Here is a 25148-nt window from a genome sequence, read left to right as displayed (position 1 = left end):
CTCAACTGAGCTCATAAACACAAGGTGCTCTGTGAGCACCTTTATATACAAACGAAGGAAAGTAATTTTGGACAGTTTTAGGTGTCTTCTCACCCTGACCTTGACGATATTGGCTAGAAAACTTTTTTAAAAGTACATAAAGGGTAGTATAACAATGTGAATGGGTTATGCTTTTTCAAATTTGTATATTACATTTTATTGTGGTAAAAAATGCATATCATAAAATTCACCATCTTAACCATTTCTAAGAGTACATTCAATAGTGTTAAATACATTCACACTGTTGTGTGACCAGTCTCTGGAATTTTACCTTGCAAAATTGAAAATGAATCACAAAACCATTTTCCATAGTAGCTACACCATTCTGTATTTCATATTTACATAATCTACAAGGGTTCCAATTGCTCCCCACCCTCACTAACACTTGCTCTTTCTGTGTTTTTGTGTTTTTATGATCGCCATGAGAACATTTGTACAGTGATATTTTTCATTGTGTTTGACTTGCATTTTCCTAATGATTAGTGGTGCTGAGCATCTTTTCATGTGCTTGCTGGCCATGTATAAATCATCTTTGGATAAATGTGTATTCAAGTCCTTTGTCCAGTTTTTAACTTGATTGGTTTGTGCTGCTGAGTTGTAGGAATTCTTTATATATTCTGGTTATTAACTCCTTTTCAGATTTGCAAATATTTTCTCCAACTCAACATGTTAACTTTTCACTCTGTTGCATCCTTTCATACTCAGAAGTTAAAAATTTTGGTGCAATCCAAGTAAACAAATAAATAAATCTATCATCTTGCTAATTCACTTTGTCTCATCTATTCTTGGTTCCCTTTTTCTTCTCCCCCTGTCTTCTGTTGAATTATTTATGTCATTTCATCTCTACAACTCACTTATTAGTTTTAGTTTTTATCTCTTTTACTTTCTAGTGGTTGCTCCAGTGTTTATGTCTTTAATTGATTATGGTCCACGCTTGAATAATACCACACCACTTCATGTATAGTTTAAGGCTGGCACAGCTGGTCTGAGCACTGGCACTGCAGTTACGATCTTTACCCTCAGTGCACCACAGACTTCCAATTCTTTTGGTGTTGAATTACTGCAGTAATTACTCCGCTTACTGTGGAGGTTGTGGTGCAAAGCTGGAAGATTATTCTCTGAGTTTCTGCTCTGCTTTCAGCTTCCAGGAGTCACTGCACATCTGCACCAGAGGGGTCTCTTTCCTCACTTCCTCACTGGGGACGAGCACCTTCCCAGTGGCAGACTGCTATTGCTCGTTACTGGTGTTAGACTTATTTGGAGACCAGGCTGCTTCTTGGCCTCCTGGTCTTTGGCAGGCGCTGTGTACCTGCTCTCGGAGGGGACAGGCGGGAGAGTGGTAAGGCCTCCTGCCTGTCCCACCGGTGGCAGCTGAACCCTGACATGTATCTGTGATGCTTCTTGGGTAGAAGGGGTCTTTCTCTCCTTTCCCAGTGGTCAGACCTCTCTGCTTTGTACTGGGTGAGAATCCTCCAGGTGGCGCAGACCTCTCTGCTTTGTACCGGGTGAGAATCCTCCGAGTGGTACACACCTCTGCTTTGTACCGGGTAAGAATCCTGGACCCGAGAGATCTGCCTGCCCTCCCCTTAGGAGAAGATGGCTTATGCTTCTGCCCTTCTCCCCAAAGCAGCATCTTTTTGCCCGGTTCTTTTGAGAGCAAAGGAAGGAAGACTCTCTAAACTCCTCCTGAGGCAGAAGGAGTTTCTGCTTCTAGCCCTCCTCCAGGGGCCCTGGCGATGAGGGTTTGTTGCCCTAGCCTCAGTGAGTTAAAGGCTTTGGTTTGTATGAGAGGTGTGCCTGGGTAAGCAGCAGGACTTCATGCCTAGTCCCCAGGAACAAGCAGGCCTGCATGAGTGATGAGCAAAGCGGGGGGTCTCTCCAGTCTCTGCCCTGTTCAGTTTTTCCTGTGAGCATCTGTGGAGTCCTGCGGAGAAGAGCTTACATGTGAGAACTCCCCTTGGGCTTGGGGTCCAGAGTTATTCTAAACTGATACGTTATCCCACACCTGGACTTCAGGAAATTTAAAATTTTGTAGCTATTTCTTATTTGCTTCTACGGCCGCCACCGGTTTCTCTCATGCTCTGTCAAAGGTGAACAGTCTGCGTGCCTCAGCTCTCCTAGGAGGGGCTTGTCCCATTTTGGAATTGAATTCCTGTGATTTCCTTATAAATCAGCTTTCAGATATTGTTGGAAAGTCACGAGTTTTGTGGGCTATCTGGATTTTTCTCATTAGGAGCAGAGAGGTACAGCTTTCTATAGGCCAAGTGCAAGAAGAATTTAGGCTTACGTTTTTATATGTCTCTGCCTTTACATTTCATTAAAAAATAATTTTATTGCATTTTATAAAAATATTGCTCTGTGACAGACTGAAATATAAACAATAAAACCAGTCTATCACCACAAATAGTGTGACAAGCACTCTTCTGGTACATGAAGTAGTTCTGCTTATGACAATACTGTCCAATCTGTGGGGGCACTGTTGAGTTATAAGAACTTACAACATACTTATGGAGACAGCACAAAAAGTTCATACTAATTCACACTTGGTAGAGGGTAAGGCAGTAGCAGTTAATATAGCATTTTCTCTTCCACAGATTTTTTTCTGTGGCTTATCCTAGAGCACTGCTAATTTTCTCCCTTTCAAAAACATGTTCATAGCACTTGTTCCAATTTTCCCTGATGGTTAAAGGTTAATTGGGGCTTCCCTGGCGGCTCAGATGGTAAAGAATCTGCCTGTTATGCACGACACCTGGGTTCAAACCCTGGGTTGGGAAGATCCCCTGGAGAAGGGAATGGCCACCCACTCCAGTATTCTTGCCTGAAGAATTCCATGAACAGAGGAGCCTGGCAGGCCACAGGAATCTTTCAAAATGTCCCAGACTGCCTCTGGAAAAGGCATATCAAAACAAACCACAGATTCTATCAACCAGCAAACATGCTAACTAAAGAGAGACATAATGAGAAGAGAAAGTAGACTTGAAGACACTTAGTAAACTGTATCTCTAATTTCTCTGATAAAGAGTTTAGAAACAATAATTCTTCTAAAGTATCTTCTAACACTTTCATTATGGACTTATCCCTTTGCTGCTCTTCCATCTTTTCCAACAAAACAGTGAACACCTCAAGGATGGTGTTGTATTCATCTCTGTACTTCTCAGTGTCTAGCCCAGTGCCTGGCAAATGGCAGGCTCTGAATGATCATTCATTGAATGAAGCGAATAGATCTGATAATGGTTCTGCCTAGCTTTTTCTTGCGAAGAAGGCAATGGCAACCCACTCCAGTACTCTTGCCTGGAAAACCCGATGGGTGGAGGAGCCTGGTAGGCTGCAGTCCATGGGGTCATGAAGAGTCAGACACGACTGAGCGACTTCACTTTCATGCACTGGAGAAGGAAATGGCAACCCACTCCAGTGTTCTTGCCTGGAGAATCCCACGGATGGGGGAGCCTGGTGGGCTGCCATCTCTGGGGTCGCACAGAGTCGGACACAACTAAAGCGACTTAGTGGTAGGAGCAGCAGCAGCTTTTTCTTGAATCTTTTTCTTCTGGGCATATCTTTCTCTTACCACCCTTCCCCTTTCCTTTTTTGTGAGTGTATATGAATCAGTTCCTGGAGAAGGCAATGGCACCCCGCTCCAGTACTCTTGCTTGGAAAATCCCATGGACGGAGGAGCCTGGTAGGCTGTAGTCCATGGGGTCACTAAGAGTCGGACACGACTGAGCAACTTCACTTTCACCTTTCACTTTCATGCATTGGAGAAGGAAATGGCAACCCACTCCAGTGTTCTTGCCTGGAGAATCCCAGGGACGGGGGAGCCTGGTGGGCTGCCCTCTATGGGGTCGCACAGAGTCGGACACGACTGAAGCGACGCAGCAGCAGCATGAATCAGTTCCACAGAATCCCTACCCACCAGCGTCTGCTCGACTCCCAAGTAGTCACTACTGTTTGAAGACTGTTCCGCCAGCCCTATCTGCCTGGTCAGTTGGCCTCACATTTCTAACAGGGCTGAGATGGTTCTGGCTCTGTTCTTTGCTTGGATGACCTGGCAGTCTGCTTGATGGTCAGCCTTTGTAGCCAGATGTGTTTCTTACAACCACCTCAGGGCCTGGGCAAATGGATTCCTATCTGAACCTACCTATTTTCCTCCTCATTGGTCACGTGCAGTCAGGGGCTTACATACCTCAGCCTCTGAGCCTCCTTGAGTCACAGCAGGTATTTCATCTTATGCTAATATACATTATTAGTTTTCCATACACTGTGATAAATCTTCCATTTGGATATATAAGGAGAATGCCATCAAAAGCAGAAATTACAGTTTCTTCCCCTTCTTTTGAACCTTTCAAAATTCCTAACATAGTATGTGCCCAGAGTAGACAGATACACAATTATTGAATGAGAGAATGAGTTGAATGCTGCATTGAAAGTTCTTCATAGGTTCCCTCCAAGAATTAAGTCAATTTACATTTATAGTGGTCCTTTTCTTTTTGTCAACAGCTCGTCTTTACTTCTTCACATATCTCCATGGGAAAACTAAAGTGGCGGTTAACTGATAAATCTCTTAGAGGACCAAACAAACATCTTGCAGTTCAATGTGGTTCACATCTCCCCATAATCATATATGAACGAATCTCACTATTCCCATAAATTCTAGAGAAAAGAAACACTTACCCAGCCTTAGCAACACTGATGGTTTGCTGCTCCATTGCTTCGTGGATACTAGTTCTGTCATGCTCTTTGAGGCTATTAAATTCATCGATACAGCAGAGGCCAGCATCTGCGAGGACTAATGCTCCCGCCTCCAAATTCCATTCTCCTGAGTCTTTTACAGCAGTTACCGTCAGACCTAAGGAAATGAGCAAGCTGTGTTAGCTTTTATTTGGAAAGCATGTCTTATAACTATGAAGCTTATATCCTATAAACTTTTTCATGATTATTACATTTCTTATAGTAATGTGTGATCAGTGATCTTTGCTGTTACTATTGTAACTGAAGATGTGGTAGAAATAGTAAGAAAACTAGAATTAGAAGTGGAGCCTGGAGATGTGCCTGAATTGCTACAATCTCATGATAAAACTTTATGAAGAGTTGCTTCTTATGATGAGCAAAGAGAGTGGTTTCTTGGGATGGAATCTACTGCTGAAGATGCTATGAAGATTACTGAAAGAACAACAAAGGATTTAGAATATTACATAGACTTAGTTGATAAAACAGCAGCAGGATTTGAGAGATTGACTCCAATTTAAACAAAGCTCTACTGTGGGCAGATATTATTGCCTGCTACAGAAAAATCACTGGTGAAAGGAAGAGCCAACTGGTGTGGCAAACTTCGTTACTGTCTTATTTAAGACATTGGCACAGCTGCCCCAGCCTTCAGCAACCATCAATCTGATCAGTCAGCAGCTATCAACATCAAGACAAGAACCTCCACCAGCAAAAAGATCATGACTTACTCAAGATTATGACTTACTCAGATGACAATTTGCATGTTTTAGCAATAAAGTACTTTTTAATTAAATATGTATGGGTTTTTTAGATGTAATGCTACTGTATATCTAATAGACTACATTATAGTATAAATATAACTTTTATATGAATTGGGAACCCAAAAAACTTCCTGTAGACTTGCTTTACTGCAGTGGTCTAGAACTTGCAGTATCTCTGAGGTCTCAGTTTACTTATCTACAAAAAAAAAAAGGATATATTATTTATCCAGGCCTCAGTTTACTTATCAATAAAAAAAAGGATGACAGAAAATTTTACTTAAAGATTCTTGGATATTCAAATAGAATATAAATAAAGATTTTTAAAAGGTGTAAGATACACAGTGAGTGAGTAATTATAATAATTATTGTTGATAAAAATTGATAAACCTCTGGCTAGACTGATGGAGGAAAAAGAAGAAAAGTTATAAATAGAAGACACAGTTAAAAATATCAGAAATGAAAGAGGGGACATCACTATAGACTAAGGGCATTAATAATAAGAAAATACAATGAACAACTCTATGTTCTAACTTAGGGGAAATAGTCACATTCTCTAAAATATATAAAATGACAAAGTTTATCTAAAAAGGAATAGATATCTTGCAAAATCCTGTATCTACTTTGAAAATTGACTCTGTAGTTAAAAATGATGCAACATACAGGCTGAGATGACTTCAGGGTGAATCCTACCAGACATTTATGGAAGAAATAATACCGATTCTACACAAAACTTTCAAAAATATAGAGAAACAAGGAACACTTCCTAACTCATTTAATGAAGCCAGTATTATTGTGATTACTAAAAGCAGATCAAGATACACTAAAACTATGCATCAGTATCCCTCATTAACACAGATACAAAAAACCCTTAAAAAATAAAAGCAAATAAAAGGATATATAAAATGATAACAAATCATAACTAAATGAAGTTTATCTAGAGAATGCAAGGCTAACTCAACATTCAACTATTAATCACTGCAATTTACTGACAAACTAAGGAAGAAAAAGCAAACAACCACCTCAATGATACAGAAAAAAAAATTTGATAAAACTCAACAATCGTTCATGATTTAAAAAAAAAAAAAGAAGTGTTCAGAAGCAAAGGAACAGAGGCAATTTCTTCAGTCTGATAAAGAGTATTTATAAAAAATCTTACAGCTAACATACTGAATGTTTACCTCCAGCCCAACCCTTGCCCCCAAGATCAGAACGTGGCATGGATATCCACTCTCATCACTTATTTAAAATCATACTGGAGGTTCTTGCCAGTGAAGTAAAGCAAATGTCCCCTCCCTCCTGAACCTCCCTTCCACCCCAAATATGGTTTTCTCAGGGTGTATGCCCAGTAGTGGGTTGTTGGGTGTTATGGTAGTTTTAGTTCTAGTTTTTTAAAGAAATCTCCATACTGTTCTTTACGGTGGCTATATCAATTTACATTCCCACCAACAGTGCAAGAGGGTTCCCTTTTCTCCTCATCCTAGACAGCATTTATTGTTTGTAGATTTTTTGATGATGGCCATTCTGACCGGGGTGAGGTGATACCTCATTGTAGTTTTTATTTGCATTTCTCTAATAAGTGATGTTGTGCATTTTTTCAAGTGTTTGTTGGCCATCTGTATGTCTTCTTTGGAGAAATGCCTGTTTAAGTCTTCTGTCCAGCATTTGATTGGGTTGTTTGTTTTTCTGATATTGAGCTGCATGAGCTGCTTATATATTTTGGAGATTAAGCCTTTGTCAGTTGCTTCATTTGCAATTAATTTCTCCCATTCTGAGAGCTGTCTTTTCATCTTGTTTATGATTTCCTTTGCCGTGCAAAAGCTTTTAATTTTAATTAGGTCCCATTTATTTTTGTTTTTGTTTCCACTACTCTAGGAGATGGGTCATAAATCTTGCTGTGATTTATGTCAGTGTTCTGCCTATGCTTTCCTCTAAAAGGAGTTTTGCAGTTTCTGGTCTTACACTTAGGTCTTTAATCCATTTTGAGGTTATCTTTATGTTGATGTTAGCAAGTGTTTTTAATTTCACTCTTTTACATGGAGCTGTCCAGTTTTTCCAGCACTACTTATTGAAGAGGCTGTCTTTCTCCATTGTATATCGTTGGCTCCTTTTTCAAAGATAAGGTGCCCATAGGTGTGTAGGTTTATCTCTGGGCTTTCTATCTTGTTCCATTGGTCAATATTTCTGTTTTTGTGCCAGTACTATTACTGTCTTAATGACTGTGGTTTTGTGGTGTAGTCTGAGCTCAGGAAGGTTGATTCCTCTAGCTCCATTCTTCTTTCTCAAGTTCTTTGGCTATTTGGGGTCTTTTGTGTTTCCATAGAAATTTTTTGTACTAGTTCTGTGAAAAATGCCACTGATAATTTGATAGGGGTTGCACTGAATCTATAAATGGCTTTGGGTAGTGGTGTGACTCCAATATGGAATCATTTTCACAACACTGATTCTTCTGATCCAAGAACATGGTATAATCTATCTGTTTATATTGTTTTTGGTTTCTTTCACCAGCATCTTATAGTTTTCTTACAGTGTCTTACAGTTTTTTGTATATATCTCTCATTTCTTTTTTGTATATAGTTCTCTTTTGTCTCCTTTAGATTTATTCCTAGGTATTTTACTCTTTTTGTTGCAATGGTGAATGTGATTAATTTCTTAATTTCTCTTTGTGATTTTTCATTGTTAATGCATATGAATGCAAGGGATTTCTGTGTATTTATTTTGTATCCTCTGTCTTTACTAAACTCACTGATTAGCTCTAGTAACTTTCTGATAGAATCTTTAGGGCTTTTTTCTGTATAGTATCATGTAAGTTACAAACAGTGAGAGTTTTACTTCTTTTCCAATATGGGTTCCTTTCATTTCTTTTTCTTCTCTAATTGCCGTGGCTAGAACTTCCAAAACTATGTTGAACAATAGTGCCAAGAGTCGGCACTCTTGTTTCTGATCTTACAGGAAATGCTTTCAATTTTTCACCATTGAGAATAATGTTTGCTGTGGGTTTACCATATATGGGCTTTATTATGTTGAGGTAGGTTCCTTCTATGCCAATTTTCTGGAGAGTTTGTATCATAAATGGGTCTTGAATTTTGTCTAAAGTTTTTTCTACATCTATTGAGATTATCATGATCTTTATTTTTTGTTAATATGGTGTATCACATTGATTAATTTGCATATATTGAAGAATCTTTGCATTCCTTAGATAAACCTGACTTGATCATGGTGTATGATCCTTTCAATGTGTTGTTGGATTCCATTTGTTAGAATTTTGTTGAGGATTTTTGTGTCTATATTCATCAGTAACACTGGCCCATAATTTTCTTTTTATGTGATGTCTTGGCCTGGCTTTGGAATCAGGGTGATGACGGCCCTGTAGAATGAAAAACTCAATACTTCTAAGATGTTTCTCCAAACTGCTCTATAGATTCAATGCAAGTCCAAACAAAATTCCAGTGGGATTTTTCTTGTTATGGACATTGAAAAGGTGATTCCAAAATTTATATAGAGAAGAAAATAGAAGACTCAAACAAGAAACTAAGTAGGAAGTCTCACATGACTCAATTTCCAGATTTATTACAAAGCTGCAGTAATCAATTCTGTGTGGTACTGGACAAAAGATATAAACAGACAGAACAATGGAATAGAGTCCAAAAATAGTCCCACAAATGTATGGTCAAGTAATTTTTGATAAAAATGCAAAAGCAATTCTATGGAGGAAGGATAATCTGATATCCTTGTGTTATAGCAAAACAGAAAAACACTAAATGAAACTCCCTGGTGGCCCAGACAGTAAAGAATCTGCCTGCAATGCAGTTCAATCTCTGGGCTGGGAAGATCCCCTGGAGGAGGAAATGGCAACCCACTCCAGTATTCTTGCCTGGAGAATACCATGAACAGAGGAGCCTGGTGGGCTACAGTCCATGGGATTGCAAAGAGTCAGACACAACTAAGCTACTAACACTTTGTGCTACAGAAAAGCAGGAAAACACTAAATGAACCTATACCCAGGCATACAATTTAAACTTTAGAAAATCAAAAGTAAAGAAAAAAAAATCTTGAAAAAAGCCATACGTGAAATAAACCACCTTACCTACAGTGCTGTAACAACTGGATATCCACATGAAAAAAGAAAAAAAAAATCAGTATTTCTCCATACTTCATATTTAATACAAAAATTAACTCACAATGAATGAAAGACCTAAATGAAAAATATAAAACTTATGGAAGAAAACATAGGGAAAAAAGCTATGTGAGCTCCTCTGATTTCTGGCCCAGCACTTAAGGGGCTTTGAAATTGCTAATCTACTCTAATAAGTGAAAATCTAAGCAACTGAAAAATCAACACCTGTTCTATGATCCATCAAAGGAATGAGGTCACAGGGCAAACTGCTGTCCCTGAAATTGGAAAGATGGAGAATTATAACTTACCAGAGCAGAGGCCTCCACAGGCACCAGTGCTGGAATAGAAAACCCTGAACTCTAACTGGCAAACTTCTGGAGGCTCAATGAGGACAACTCTGAAAATTAAAAATTCCTTAGGAACCCAGTTACGGAGGGCATGGGTACACATACTTTTGTGAATTTTACCTCCAGGAGCTCTACCAGGCTCTCACACTGAACATCAAGTTTGTCTCTGACATTGTAAACAGAAAGGTTAAAAGTCTAAGAAAAAATGAAAGAGAAATTTTAGAGATCAAAATCACTACAGATGATGAATGCCTTTGATGGGCTCATTTGTAGAAGGGACATGGCTAAGGAAAGAATCTCTGAGAACAAGGAGGACCTTATGTATGTATGTGTGTGTGTGTGTGTGTGTGTGTGTGTGTGTGTGTGTGCACGCTCAGTCGTGTCTGACTCTTTGCAACCTCATGGACTGCAGCCTGCCAGGCTCCTATGTTCATGAAAACTGGAGTGGGTTGCCATTTCCTACTTCAGGGGATCTTCTTGACCCAGAGATAGTCAACAGAAATTTCTAAAGCTGAAAAGTAAAGGAAAAAATTTGGAAAATAACAAAACAGAATATCCAAGAAGTATGGAACAACTACAGAATGTGTAACATACATATAATGGGTATAATGGGAATACTAGAAGAAATAGAGAAATTACAGAAGCAACATTTGAAGCAATAATGAAAATTCTCTAAATTAATGTCAGACACCAAACCATGGATCCAAAAAACTTAGCAACTATAAAGCAGGAAAAACACAAAGCAAAACTATACCTAGGCATATGACTTAAACTTTAGAAAATCAAAGGTAAAGAAAAAAACTGGTGAAAAAAGTAGAGGAAACAAACCACCTTACCTATGTGTGTGTGCGCATGTGCTAAGTCACTTCAGTTGTGTCCGACTCTCTGCCACCCCACGGACTGTAGCCAACCAGGTTCCTCTGTCCATAGAAATCTCCAGGCAAAAATACTGGAGTGGGTTGCCATTCCCTTCTCCAGGGGATCTTCCCAACCCAGGGATCAAACTCAGGTCTCCCACATTGTGGACAGATTCTTTACTGTCTGAGCTACTAGAGAACTCCTCACCTTACCTTAGAGGAGCATAAATGAAGATTATATCCAACTTTCCCTCAGAATATTTCAATATGGTCTAAAAAATGCATTAAGGCAAGACTAGCATTCAAAAGGAGAAGGCAATGGCACCCCACTCCAGTACTCTTGTCTGGAAAATCCCATGGACGGAGGACCCTGGTGGGCCGCAGTCCGTGGGGTCGCTAAGAGTCGGACACGACTGAGCGACTTCACTTTCACTTTTCACTTTTATGCACTGAAGAAGGCAATGGCAACCCACTCCAGTGTTCTTGCCTGGAGAATCCCAGGGACGGGGGAGCCTGGTGGGCTGCCGTCTATGGGGTCGTACAGAGTCGGACATGACTGAAGCGACTTAGCAGCAGTAGCAGCAGCAGCATTCAAAAATGAAGATAAAATCACACCAAGTTCTGCACTGGTTAGATAATGTCCAGAGAGGAGTCAGCAAACTATGATCTGTGGGCAAGATTTGGCCCAACCACCTGTTTTTGCAAAAATAGTTTTTTGGAACACAGTCACGTTCATCATTTACATACTGTCTATGGCTGTTTTCACACTACAATGGCAGAGTCAAGTAATTATGACAGACACGGAAAGGCCTTCAAAAATCTAAAATATTTATACTAGTCCTTTAGAGAAAAAAAGTTGCTGACTCCTGAGTATTAATATCTACTTTGAGATATCAAATCTTAAAAGAAATACTAATAAAAAAAAGTAAAATAATGAAGGACATGGAAAATAATGCCACTGAAAGAATAGTTTATAGCATGGGTTTGTTGGTTAGCCAGAAACAAAGATTTAGAGAAGAGAAAGCAATTATTAAGTATTTAAAGAACTATCCTATGGAAGATCAATTAGACTAATTTAGGGTGGCTTCAAAAGAATTAACAGACCAATATGTAGAATTTTACAGGGAAGTGCTGGAAATCTCAAGGTGTTTAAAAAGGAATGTGCTACCTTGTGAAGTAAGAAATCAAAGTAATCTTTAAGCAAAAGTGGAAAGTCCACTTGTCACAAATAACATAGAAAGGTATTCATGCAACGAATAGGTGACTGGACAACAGGAAATCAGAAAAAACTGAGATGAAGGAAAATGAAGACACAACATACCATAATTAATGGGATGCAGCTAAAGCAGTGTTTACAAAGTAACTTACAGATATAAATGTCTATATTAAAAAAGAAGAAAGATCTCAAGTCAAAAATCTATGCTGCCACCTTAAGACACTGGAAAAAAGGAAGAGCAAACTAAACCCAAATTAGCAGAAGGAAGGAGGTAATGTATACTGTAACAGAAATCACTGACACAGAACATAAAAATGGAGAAAATTCATGAATCCAAAAGTTGATACATTTTAGCTACACTGACCAAGCCAAAACCAGAGGAATAAAATTATACTAAAATCAGGAATCAAAGACGGGACATTATCAATGACTTTACAGAAACAAAAAGGATTACAAAGGGAAACAACAAATAACTTTATGTTAACCAATTAGATAATTCAGGTGAAATTAACAAATTTCTAAATAGACACTACCAAAACTGACTCAAGAAGAAAAAGAAAATCTGAACAGATGTATAGTAAGTAGGGACTGAATTAGTAATTTAAAAACTACCCACAAAGAAAAACCCACACACAGATGGCTTCAACACTAGAAGAATCGAGTATGAATTCTTCACAAACTCTTTACAAGCAGAAAAGGAGGAAACACTTCCTAACTTGTTCTATGAGAACAGTATTACCTATACACCAAAAATCAAAGGCATCACAAGACTACTAAAGACCAATATTTCTTATGAATACATATATATGAAAATCCTCAATACTACTGAACCGAATCCAGCAATATATAAAAAGGACTATATAACCATGATCCAGTGAGATAAATCTCTGGAATTCAAGATTGGTGGTATAACATCTAGAAATCAATTAATGTAATATCCTCACATTAACAGAATAAGGGACAAAAAGCATATGATCATGTCAATAGAGACAGAAAAAGTGTTTGACAAAATTCAACAACACTTCATGAAAAAATGCTCAAACCAGGAACAGAAGAGAACTTCATTCTGATAAGGACGTCTACAAAAACCCCAGAACTATCATCATTCTTGATGTAAGACTGAACGTATTCGTGTTAAGATCAGAAACAAGCCAGGGATGTTCACTCTCATTACTTCTATATAGCAGAGTACTGGAGGTTCTAGGAAGGGCAATGAAACAAAAAATGAAATAACAGGCATCTAGAAGGGAAAGGAAACAGTAAAAATATCCCTGCATGCAGATAGCATGATCTTACAGATAGAAAATCCTAAGAATTACAATTAAATCACAGCTAACAAATGAGTTCATCAAGGTTGAAGGATACAAAATCAATTTTTAAAATTAAATTGTGTCTATATACTTGCAAGGTGAAGAATATGAAAATATAACTAATAAAGTAATTCCATTTATAATAGCATTAAAAAGAATAAATACTTAGAAATGAATTTAACAAAAGAAGTATATAAAACTTATACTGTGAAAAGTACAGAATGTTGTTAAAAGAAATTAAAGATGTCTTAAATATATGAAAAAATACCTCACATACATCCACTGACTTTTTCTGCTTGCATTTTTTTTATCATTTCTCAAAAAACACTGCCTAATCATAGGCCTGAAGATTGATGCCTTTGATGTGTTTTCTTCTAAGAGTTTTATACTTTTAGCACCTTACATTTAAGTCTTTGATTCAGTTTAAATTATTTTTTGCATATTGTGTGAATAGGGGTCCAAACTTGTATTTTTGCATTTGGATGTCCAATTTCCTAGCAGTGAGTTTTGAAAAGACAATTTCTTTCCCCAGTGAATTGTTCTGGAACCCTTATCAAAAATGGATTGACCGGAGAAGGAAATGGCAACCCACTCCAGTATTCTTGCCTGGAGAATCCCATGGACGGAGGAGACTGGTGGGCTACAGTCCATGGGGTTGCAAAGAGTTGGACACGACTGAGTGACTTCACTCACTCACTCACTTTCTGCCATAAAGTTGAGCTATTTCAAATCCTGAAAGATGATGCTGTGAAAGTGCTGCACTCAATATGCCAGCAAATTTGGGAAACTCAGCAGTGGCCACAGGACTGGAAAAGGTTAGTTTTTATTCCAATCCCAAAGAAAGGCAATGCCAAAGAATGCTCAAACTACTGCACAATTGCACTCATCTCACACGCTAGTAAAGTAATGCTCAAAATTCTCCAAACCAGGCTTCAGCAATATGTGAACTGTGAACTTCCTGATGTTCAAGCTGGTTTTAGAAAAGGCAGAGGAACCAGAGATCAAATTGCCAACATCCGCTGGATCATGGAAAAAGCAAGAGAGTTCCAGAAAAACATCCATTTCTGCTTTATTGACTATGCCAAAGCCTTTGACTATGTGGATCACAATAAACTGGAAAATTCTTCAAGAGATGGGAATACCAGACCACCTGACCTGCCTCTTGAGAAATCTGTATGCAGGTAAGCAACAGTTAGAACTGGACATGGAACAACAGACTGGTTCCAAATAGGAAAAGGAGTATGTCAAGGCTATATATTCTCACCCTGCTTATTTAACTTCTATGCAGAGTACATCATGAGAAACGCTGGGCTGGAAGAAGCACAAGCTGGAATCAAGATTTCTGGGAGAAATATCGATAACCTCAGAGTTAGATTAAGCTACAACAAAAACTTTAGAGATTTTAGAGACTATATAATGCAGATTTTAGAGACTGTATAGTGTGAAGTGGATTTGCTTTCCAGAAGACTGCTACATTGATAATTTGGATTCAACAGGACATTTGACCAGGAAAATGTTAAGATGGTTGGAAGTAAAGCTAAATCAAAAAGAACAGGTTTGGTGAAGAAACAAAAAATACATAGTCTCTTACCTATGGCTGATTCATGTTGATGTTTGGTAGTAACTAACAAAATTCTGTAAACCAATTATTCTTCAATTAAAAATAAATTGAAAAAAAATGGATTGACCATAAATGTATGGATTTATTTCTGGACAATCAATTCTGTTCTATTGGCTTATATCTTTATGCCATTACCACATTGGACTTTATCAAAAAGCTTTTGTGGTGCAAAAGACACCCACAAGAAAATGGGTGTCTTGTGAAAAGAAGAAAATGAAAAGATAATCCACACTATGGGAAAAAATTTTTCCAAACCTGGTGAGTACAAGTCTCTGATAAGTCTCAGATAAGAGACTTGTATTTAGAATATACAAAGAACTCACAACCCAATAATAAAGACAATCCAATTTTTTTAATGGCCAAAAGAGCTGAACAGACATTTCTCTTCAGCAGATATACAAATGGCCAACAAGCAAATGAAAAATGTTCAACTCTTCTTTAGCCATCAGAGAAATGTAAATCAAAACCACAATGAGATACCCCTTCGCACACCACCCACAGCTATAATCAGAAAGACATAACAGAAAAAAAAAAAAAGATAGACAGACATGATAATAAGTGTTAGTGGGGATGTGGAGAAATTGGGAAGCTTATACATTGCTGGTGGGAACATAAAACAGTGCAGATACTTTGGAAAACAGTCTAGTAGTCCCTCATAAGGAGTTACCACATGACTCAACAACTTCATAGACCCAGAAAAATGAAAATTTGTATATAAATGTTGATAGCAATATAGTTGTTATTAAAACAATCACTGGGGCTACCCTGGTGGTCCAGTGGAAGGACTCTGTGTTGTCAATGTAGGGGGTGGGGGTAGCGAATGGGGGCAGTGAGGGCAGAAATTCGATCCTCGGTCAGAGAACTGGATCTCACGTATCACAAACAAAGATTCCGCGTGCTGCAATGAAGACCCGGTGCAGCAAAATAAATACGTAAATAGTTTTTAAAAAGTCACCGTATAATCATACTGGGGCTGCATGGAGATACATTCTATGTATGCTGGATGCAAGGTCTTAACAAGCACAAATTCTCCCAATAAAATGTACCAATTAATCACCTATTGGTTCATTTGGGAAACCTTTCCCCTTCCTATCCTTTTTAGTCTTCTGCCTTTTCTAAGCAACCCTGTGTATAAGATCTCCCTCCAATCTCAGGAAGATTACTTGCCTAGCTTCTGTCAAGCGTTGACTCCATCTTATGTCATTTGTCTCTATAGTAACCAACTAAAAAAGCTGCTATGCTGAGCGGTGGCTTTGTGCAAACAGTGGTCTAGTGTGAAGATGTTTTAAAGATTTGAGTCCTCTCTTTACTTATCACTGAATTCTTTCTGGTACCAGGAAAAGGAGAAAGCCTCTAACAAACGGGACAGGTGGAGAGTGAAAGAGAAAAGGATGGAATGTAAAACATGAAGGACAGTGGACTCCAAGTAGAGACTAAGTTTAGAAGGAAATGAGTTAAGAGCTTCATTTACAAGAAGACTAAGAACACAAGGTTAAAAACTAGATACAAGAAACAAGATAATTATCAAGCATTTCCATCCCTATTCTTCTGGTCAGAAATAATACCATGATGTTAACATCAACAGATTGCCCACAAGAAACGTAACCATGGTGCTTCAGAAAGCTGACTAATATGGATGAGATCCAAAAGGTATTTAACCGTTTAGTCCAGCTTGGTTAAGGGGCCAGACACAGCTTCTCTCTTCAACAAACTTGTAACCTAATGGTGGGTAGCACCGAAATCAAAACAGGGAAACTGTTGTTAATGAGGTGGGGCAGAGAATGGAGGAGGGGAATGTACTTTAGGTAACGAACATGAAAACCTTATTAAAAGCATAAGGATGCGTTCCGGGATCCATCGTCCCCCACCTCCCAGTCACTCCTGCAACAGGAAGCCTGGCGTCTGCAGCTTCAATGGGGAGCTCCCACAGCTTTGCCTTGGCCGCAGCCTCCTCTCACTCCCAGTATCTACCTGGGCAAACCTCATTCATGGAGCTTTGTTCCTCAAGAGTTCATTAATCAAGTCATTACTACAGTGTCAGCCAGCCTGTGGGTTCTTCCAGGAAATTATACCAATTGCTTTTCTACCCATAAAGTCCACTTTAAATATTATCTGACACAGTAGAGAGAAAATAGAGAAACATTAAGTCAGCAATTAAGGGAGCAGGATCCTGAGCAGCAGTGTCCTCATTTGTTATATGGGGCTAATCTTACCTTGCTACCATACCAAAGTGTTGCATGAATCAAAAACAGGTTATTTAAAAGCTTTTTATAAATAGTAAAGAAAACATCATACCATATGTATATGCATAGGTACCATGTATCTGTATACACACCACACACACGGCCTTTCTTGTGACATCAAAATTTGGTTCTCATAGTTTTCATTCCAACCTCAAAGAAAGGCAATGCCAAACAATGCTCAAACTACTGCACACCTGCACTCATCTCACAGGCTAGTAAAGTGATGCTTAAAATTCTAGAAGCAAGGCTTCAGCAATACGTGAACCGTCAATTTCCAGATGTTCAAGCTGGTTTTAGAAAAGGTAGAGGAACCAGGGATCAAATTGCCAACATCCACTGGATCATGGAAAAAGCAAGAGAGTTCCAGAAAAACATCTATTTCTGCTTTATTGACTATGCCAAAGCCTTTGACTGTGGATCACAATCAACTGTGGAAAATTCTGAAAGAGATGGGAATACCAGACCACCTGACCTGTCTCCTGAGAAATCTATATACAGGTCAGGAAGCAACAGTTAGAACTGGACATGGAACAACAGACTGATTCCAAATAGGAAAAGGAGTACGTCAAGGCTGTATATTGTCACCCTGCTTATTTAACTTATATGCAGAGTACATCATGAGAAATGCTGGGCTGGAGAAAACACAAGCTGGAATCAAGATTGCTAGGAGAAATATCAATAACCTCAAATACGCAGATGACACCACCCTTATGGCAGAAAGTGAAGAGGAATGAAAAAGCCTCTTGATGAAAGTGTAAGAGGAGAGTGAAAAAGTTGGCTTAAAGCTCAACATTCAGAAAATGAAGATCATGGCATTTGGTCCCATGGCAAATAGATGGGGAAACAGTGGAAACAGTGGCTGACTTTATTTTTTTGGGCTCCAAAATCACTGCAGATGGTGACTGCAGCCATGAAATTAAAATATGCTTACTCCTTGGAAGAAAAGTTATAACCAACCTAGACAGCATATTAAAAAGCAGAGACATTACTTTGTCAACAAAGGTCCGTCTAGTCAAGGCTATGGTTTTTCCAGTAGTCGTGTATGGATGTGAGAGTTGGAGTATAAATAAAGCTGAGCACCGAAGAATTGATGCTTTTGAACTGTGGTGTTGGAGAAGACTCTTGAGAGTCCCTTGGACTGCAAGGAGATCCAACCAGTCCTTCCTAAAGGAGATCAGTCCTGGATATTCATTGGAAGGACTGATTTTGAAGCTGAAACTCCAATACTTTGGCTACCTGATGCAAAGAGCTGACTCTTTGGAAAAGACCCTGATGCTGGGAAAGATTGAGGGCAGGAGAAGGGGATGACAGAGGTTGAGATGGTTGGATGGCATGACCGACTCAATGGACATGGGTTTGGGTAGACTCCGGGAGTTGGTGATGGACAGGGAGGCCTGGCGTGCTGCGGTTCATGGGGTTGCAAAGAGTCGGACACGACTGAACTGAACTGATACAACTTTAACCATTACTGTTCAAGGTGCATCTAACACTTTCTATTCTGTACCATACTAATGTGATTACATAGTCACCTTTCCTACTGGACCAAACGATCTTTGAGGATAATATCCACGTATATTTTTGTCTTTGAATATTCCACAGAGTCTAGCACAACAATTTCACATAATAAATGGTCTCTCTCTCTACATGTATAATGAGTTACTATTATTAAAATCATTACTGTAGGAGCTATTCCTTCTAGAAACATCTGTAAACTACAGAAAATCTCTACATTCTACATTCATAGAGAAATTTTTCTTTAAAACTATCATTAGGGCTTCCTTGGTGGCCTAGGATTCTTAAGGTGACACGGTTTTGATCCCTGGTCCAGAAGATCCCACATGTCTCAGAGCAACTAAGTCAGTGAGCCATAACTACTAAGTCAGCACTCTAGAGTCCGACAGCCACAACTACTGAAGCCCGTGCGCCCGAGAGGCCATGTTCCACAACACGAGAAGGCACTACAGTGAGAAACCTGTGTGCGACAGCTGGAGAGGAGCCCCACTGACCGCAACTAGAGAAAGCCTGCACGTAGCAATGATGACCCAGTGCTGCCAAAGTGAATAAACCTTAAAAAAAACTATCATTAAATTCTGACATCCTATAACTAATAATAGGGAGCTCCTTTAACTAAAGATCATATTACAACCAGCCTTACATGAGAATTTTTTTTTTAAAGATGGGGACAATAACATAAATGTGTTCTGAAAGAGAATTCAGTACAGTGACAAATAATTACCATTTATATTAATTGGTATTACTATACCAATATATAGAGAAAAACCATTTATTATGACAAATCATTGTGCCAGGTAAAATTTAGGAATTAAACAAAGGCAAGAGGTCAACATTTCCACACCTATGATAACTTCTGCAGCAGGCAGCATCTGAGATTTGACTTAATTCTCAGTTGCAATACATTTTAATTCAGTGTATTTTAACTTTGTGCATCATAACAAACTGTGGAAAGCTGTTAAAGAGATGGGAATACCAGACCACCTTATCTGTCTCCTGAGAATCCAGTATGCAGGTCAAGAAGCAACAGTTACAACCCTGGTTGACTGGTTCAAGATTGAGAAACGAGTGTGACAGGGCTGTCTGCTGTCACGTTGTTTGTTTAGTCTATACTCTGAGCACATCATGAGAAATGCTGGGCTGGATGAGTAACAAGCTGGAATCAAGACAGGCAGGAGAAACATCAACAACTGAGATATGTGGATGATCCCACTCTAATGGCAGAAAGCAAACAGAAACTAAAGAGCCTCTTGATGAGGGTGAAGGAGGAGAGTGAAAGAGCTGGCTTAAAGCTAAATATTAAAAAAATTTAAGATGATGGCATCCAGCCCCATTACCGCATGGCAAATAGAAGAGAAAAGGTGGAAGTAGTGACAGATTTCCTCTTCTTGGGCTTCAAAATCACTATAGATGGTGCCTGCAGCCATGAAATCAGATGTTTGCTTCTTCACAGGAAAGCTATGACAAACCTAGACAGTGTGTTGAAAAGCAAAGACATGACTCTGGCAACAAAGGTCCACATTGTCAAGGCTATGGTCTTCCCAGTGGTCACATATGGTTGTGAGAGCTGGACCATAAAGAAGGCAGAACACCGAAGAATTGGTGTCTTTAAACTGTGGTGCTGGAGAAGACTCCTGAAAGTCCCTTGGACAGCAAGGAGATCAAATCAGTCAATCTTAAGGGAGATCAACCCTGAATACCCGTTGGAAGGACTGATGCTGAAGCTCCAGTATTTTGGTCATCTGATGTGAACAGCCAATTCACTGGAAAAATCCCTGATGCTGGGAAAGATTGAGGGCAGAAGGAGAAGAGGGCATCAGAGGATGAGATGGCTGAATGGCATCACCGATGCAAGGTACATGAACTTGGCAAACTTCAGGAGATAGTGAGGGACAGGGAGTCCTGGTATGTTGCAATCCATGGGGTCTCAAGAGTTGGACGCGACTGAGTGAACAACAATTGTAATTCAGTTTAATTCTAGTACATTTAACTCACTCTTTCATCTAGCTTTGTGTGTGACCTCAATTTAACTTCAACTTTAAGATTCTGAAAAGCCCTCTGTAGATGAGCTTTGGAACTCACAAGCAAGCTGCATCTAGTCTGTTCAGAATTTAAGGTGTGTATGCACAATAGCAGGTACTTCCTCTGAGAAATGTCTGCAGCACACGACCCCACACTACAACCTACAACTTATATGACCACATCGTTTCACTCCATAGAACACCCTTGATAAATGAACAACAAGTGGATTATATACATAGATTGCTAGGGCTGCCATAACAAAACGCCAGACTGGGTGGCTTAAACAATAGAAACCTGTTTTTTCACAGTTCTGTTCTGAAGGTTCAAAGATCAGATGTCAGCAAAGTTGGTTTCATTTGACCTACAAATGGCTACTTTCTTGTGTCCTCAAGCGGTCTTTCTTCTGTGCATGAGTACCCTTGGTGTCTCTTTTTATGTCCAAACTTCCTCCTCATATAAAGAAGCCAGTTAGAATGGATTAGGGCCCACTCTAAGAGGCTCACTTTAACTTAAAACCTCTTTTAAGGCCCTGTCAGCAACTACAGTCAGTCTGAAATACTGGGGGCATATATATGAATTTGGGGGCAGGGAGAACAGCACAATTCAGCCCATAACAATAGCTAACTAGGTTCATTTATCTCTGTCCTAGGCATTAACTTAGTCTTTGTTTGTTTCAGAGCCAAAGCAACCTTTTTCAGCCACACTTCCCCCAAGCAGGCTACACAGAGAAAAGTTATTTGAGGATTATATTCCACGTAGCCCTCTAAGCTGGAGAACGCAATGGCACCCCACTCCAGTACTTTTGCCTAGAAAATCCCATGGATGGAAGAGCCTGGTAGGCTGCAGTCCATGGGGTCGATAGAGTCGGACACGACTAAGCAACTTCACTTTGACTTTTCACTTTCATGCATTGGAGAAGGAAATGGCAACCCACTCCAGTGTTCTTGCCTGGAGAATCCCAGGGATGCGGAAGCCTGGTGGGCTGCCGTCTATGGGGTCGCACAGAGTCGGACATGACTGAAGCGACTTAGCAGTAGCAGCAGCAGCCCTCTAAGCAGTCCATGGGGTCGCTAAGAGTCGGACACGACTGAGCAACTTCACTTTCACTTTTCACTTTCACGCATTGGAGAATGAAATGGCAACCCACTCCAGTGTTCTTGCCTGGAGAATCCTAGGGACGGGGAAACCTGGTGGGCTGCTGTCTATGGGGTTGCACAGAGTTGGACACAACTGAAGCGACACAGCAGCAGCAACAGCAGCAGCCCTCTAAGTGTCATGTGGGTCCCCTTGGGTACTTCACATATGACAACATTCATGGCAACCCATCTGCTGCAATGTGGTTAACTGAGAGTCACCAATAAGTTGTTCAGCAACAAATCTTACAGACTGTCTCTGAAACCAGAATAATGCTTTTACAATCTTTCCCCCTTAAGGCATGCCATTTAATTAGAAGTACACAAGGGCACATCTGGAAATCCCTGTGGTCTTCTGGAAGGTATTATCGTTGGTGAGGAACCTACTGGAGCGAGTACCCAAAGGTTCTTTAATACTTTTGAGGAGGAGTAACAATAAGAGTTAAGACAGGAAGTTCAGTTCAGTTCAGCCGCTCAGTCGTGTCCGACTCTTTGCGACCCCATGAATCACAGCACGCCAGGCCTCCCTGTCCATCACCAACTCCCGGAGTTCACCTAGACTCACGTCCATCGAGTCAGTGATGCCATCCAGCCATCTCATCCTCTGTCGTCCCCTTCTCCTCCTGCCCCCAATCCCTCCCAGCATCAGAGTCTTTTCCAATGAGTCAACTCTTCGCATGAGGTGGCCAAAGTACTGGAGTTTCAGCTTTAGCATCAGTCCTTCCAAAGAAATCCCAGGGCCGATCTCCTTCAGAATGGACTGGTTGGATCTCCTTGCAGTCCAAGGGACTCTCAAGAGTCTTCTCCAACACCACAGTTCATAAGCATCAATTCTTCGGCACTCAGCCTTCTTCACAGTCCAACTCTCACATCCATACATGACCACAGGAAAAACCATAGCCTTGACTAGACGAACCTTTGTTGGCAAAGTAATGTCTCTGCTTTTCAATATGCTATCTAGGTTGGTCATAACTTTCCTTCCAAGGAGTAAGCGTCTTTTAATTTCATGGCTGCAGTCACCATCTGTAGTGATTTTGGAGCCCAGAAAAATAAAGTCTGACACTGTTTCCACTGTTTCCCCATCTATTTCTCATGAAGTGATGGGACCAGATGCCATGATCTTCGTTTTCTGAATGTTGAGCTTTAAGCCAACTTTTTCACTCTCCACTTTCACTTTCATCAAGAGGCTTTTGAGTTCCTCTTCACTTTCTGCCATAAGGGTGGTGTCATCTGCATATCTGAGATTATTGATATTTCTCCCGGCAATCTTGATTCCACCTTGTGTTTCTTCCAGTCCAGCATTTCTCATGATGTTCTCTGCATAGAAGTTAAATAAACAGGGTGACAATATACAGCCTTGACATACTCCTTTTCCTATTTGGAACCAGTCTGTTGTTCCATGTCCAGTTCTAACTGTTGCTTCCTGACCTGCATACAAATTTCTCAAGAGTTAGATCAGGTGGTCTGGTATTCCCATGTCTTTCAGAATTTTCCACAGTTTATTGTGATCCACACAGTCAAAGGCTTTGGCATAGTCAATAAAGCAGAAATGGATGTTTTTCTGGAACTCCCTTGCTTTTTCCATGATCCAGCGGATGTTGGCAATTTGATCTCTGGTTCCTCGGCCTTTTCTAAAAACCAGCTTGAACATCAGGAAGTTCACGGTTCACATATTGCTGAAGCCTGGCTTGGAGAATTTTGAGCATTACTTTACTAGCGTGTGAGATGAGTGCAATTGTGCGGTAGTTTGAGCATTCTTTGGCATTGCCTTTCTTTGGGATTGGAATGAAAACTGACCTTTTCCAGTCCTGTGGCCACTGCTGAGTTTTCCAAATTTGCTGGCATATTGAGTGCAGCACTTTCACAGCATCAAAGGCAACAGTAAAGGCCTGGAGCCAATTCTTGAGGCTTCCAGTGAGCTATTAGGGAGGGCTTCCCCCGCCCCTTAAATACTCATATATGACATGTTAAATAAAAGAGTTGAAAGAAAATAAGCCAAAAATATTGGGTTGGCCAAAAGGTTTTTGGGTTTTTCCATAACACTTTACAGAAAAACTCCAACAAACTTCTCGGCCAACCCAGTAGTAGTATCCAGGTAAATCTCATTCTTGATGCTGAGAACAAATCTTACACACTTTATAATGACACACCTATGAGCAGTGGACATAGGAGCCTGGCAGGCTACAATCCATAGGGTCCAAAGAGTCAGACATGATGAAAGTGACTTAGAACATGAGCAGATTAAAAATGCACTTGATTTTTACCAAACTTATAAAGTCATTTTTATAAAGCAAATGGATTTCAATCTCCTCATAACAATGCCTGCAATAATGAGGAAACTGCATATATACCAGTCTCAAGAGAATCTTGTTTTATACTTCAAATGGTTATCTTCTATGTCCTGTGTGTCTTACAATTTACATTTCATCTGAGGTAGCCTTAGGCCCAGCACTAATAACAATGAACAGAGAATACAGTTTATCAGTCAATGTAATTTGCACCTGTCACCACAGTATGACTCTTATACTCTAATTTGTACAAATAACTGGGCTTGAGGAAACCCTTTCCAGTAGATCGTGGTATTTGCTAATCCATCGATGATAAAATGTGATCCTCACTCTAAGTAGTTTCCCTAAGTGTGGGAGGCCTGGGATTAACTGTTCCGTTGTTGTTCTACGGCTAAATTGTGTCTGACTGTTTGTGACTTCATGGACTGCAGCATGCCAGGCCTCCCTAGCTGTCTCTTATTAACTTTCAAAACACCATCAAATGCAGAAGTCTCATTAAATGCAACCTGCAATGAACAGTGTCCAAAGAATGTTAACTGAAAAATTCTCAGCACCATACTAAGAGAAAACTTTCAGCATAGATGACACTTAAATCATTTTCTCTCTGAATTAGCCAAGTTTAGTGGTTTCATTCAAAATACTTCAAAAATGATGGTTTATGCACCAGGAAAAAAAAATCCCTTTATATTGCTCTTATTTAGAAAATAGAAACAGCTCAACAACCTTACACAAATGTGTTACAAGCTCTCCCTTTCCTACAAAGGTAGTCAAGAACAAATAAATTGACGCTGAATGTGCAATAATCAAGTAAAGATTCCTCTGAACTTGTTCGTGGTGCCATACATTTTTACTTACTAACGGTTCAGGTCACGAATTTTTGGAAAATTGCACGTCTTGGTAAGCTTTCGTGGTCTCTACTCGCTTTTTCCCTTCTCTGCTTGTTATCTGTTGCCTTTCGGTCTT

The 25148-nt window shown here is 39.7% G+C and overlaps 1 protein-coding gene across 2 annotated transcripts in view; it reads right to left on the bottom strand.

The window, feature by feature from the left end:
- Positions 1-25148, bottom strand: part of MCM9 (minichromosome maintenance 9 homologous recombination repair factor) — a 96726-nt gene that overhangs the window by 28874 nt on the left and 42704 nt on the right. For both annotated transcript variants that reach the window (XM_027551116.1, XM_027551115.1), the window contains one exon: positions 4708-4882. In XM_027551116.1, coding sequence (XP_027406917.1) covers positions 4708-4882 — 175 coding nt within the window. The remainder of the gene's footprint in view (positions 1-4707; positions 4883-25148) is intronic.

This window comes from Bos indicus x Bos taurus, chromosome 9 (genome assembly GCF_003369695.1).
Source record: "Bos indicus x Bos taurus breed Angus x Brahman F1 hybrid chromosome 9, Bos_hybrid_MaternalHap_v2.0, whole genome shotgun sequence".
NCBI lineage: Eukaryota > Metazoa > Chordata > Mammalia > Artiodactyla > Bovidae > Bos > Bos indicus x Bos taurus.
Note: the sequence above shows the minus strand (reverse complement) of the source record. Positions and strands in the feature narration are given on the sequence as shown.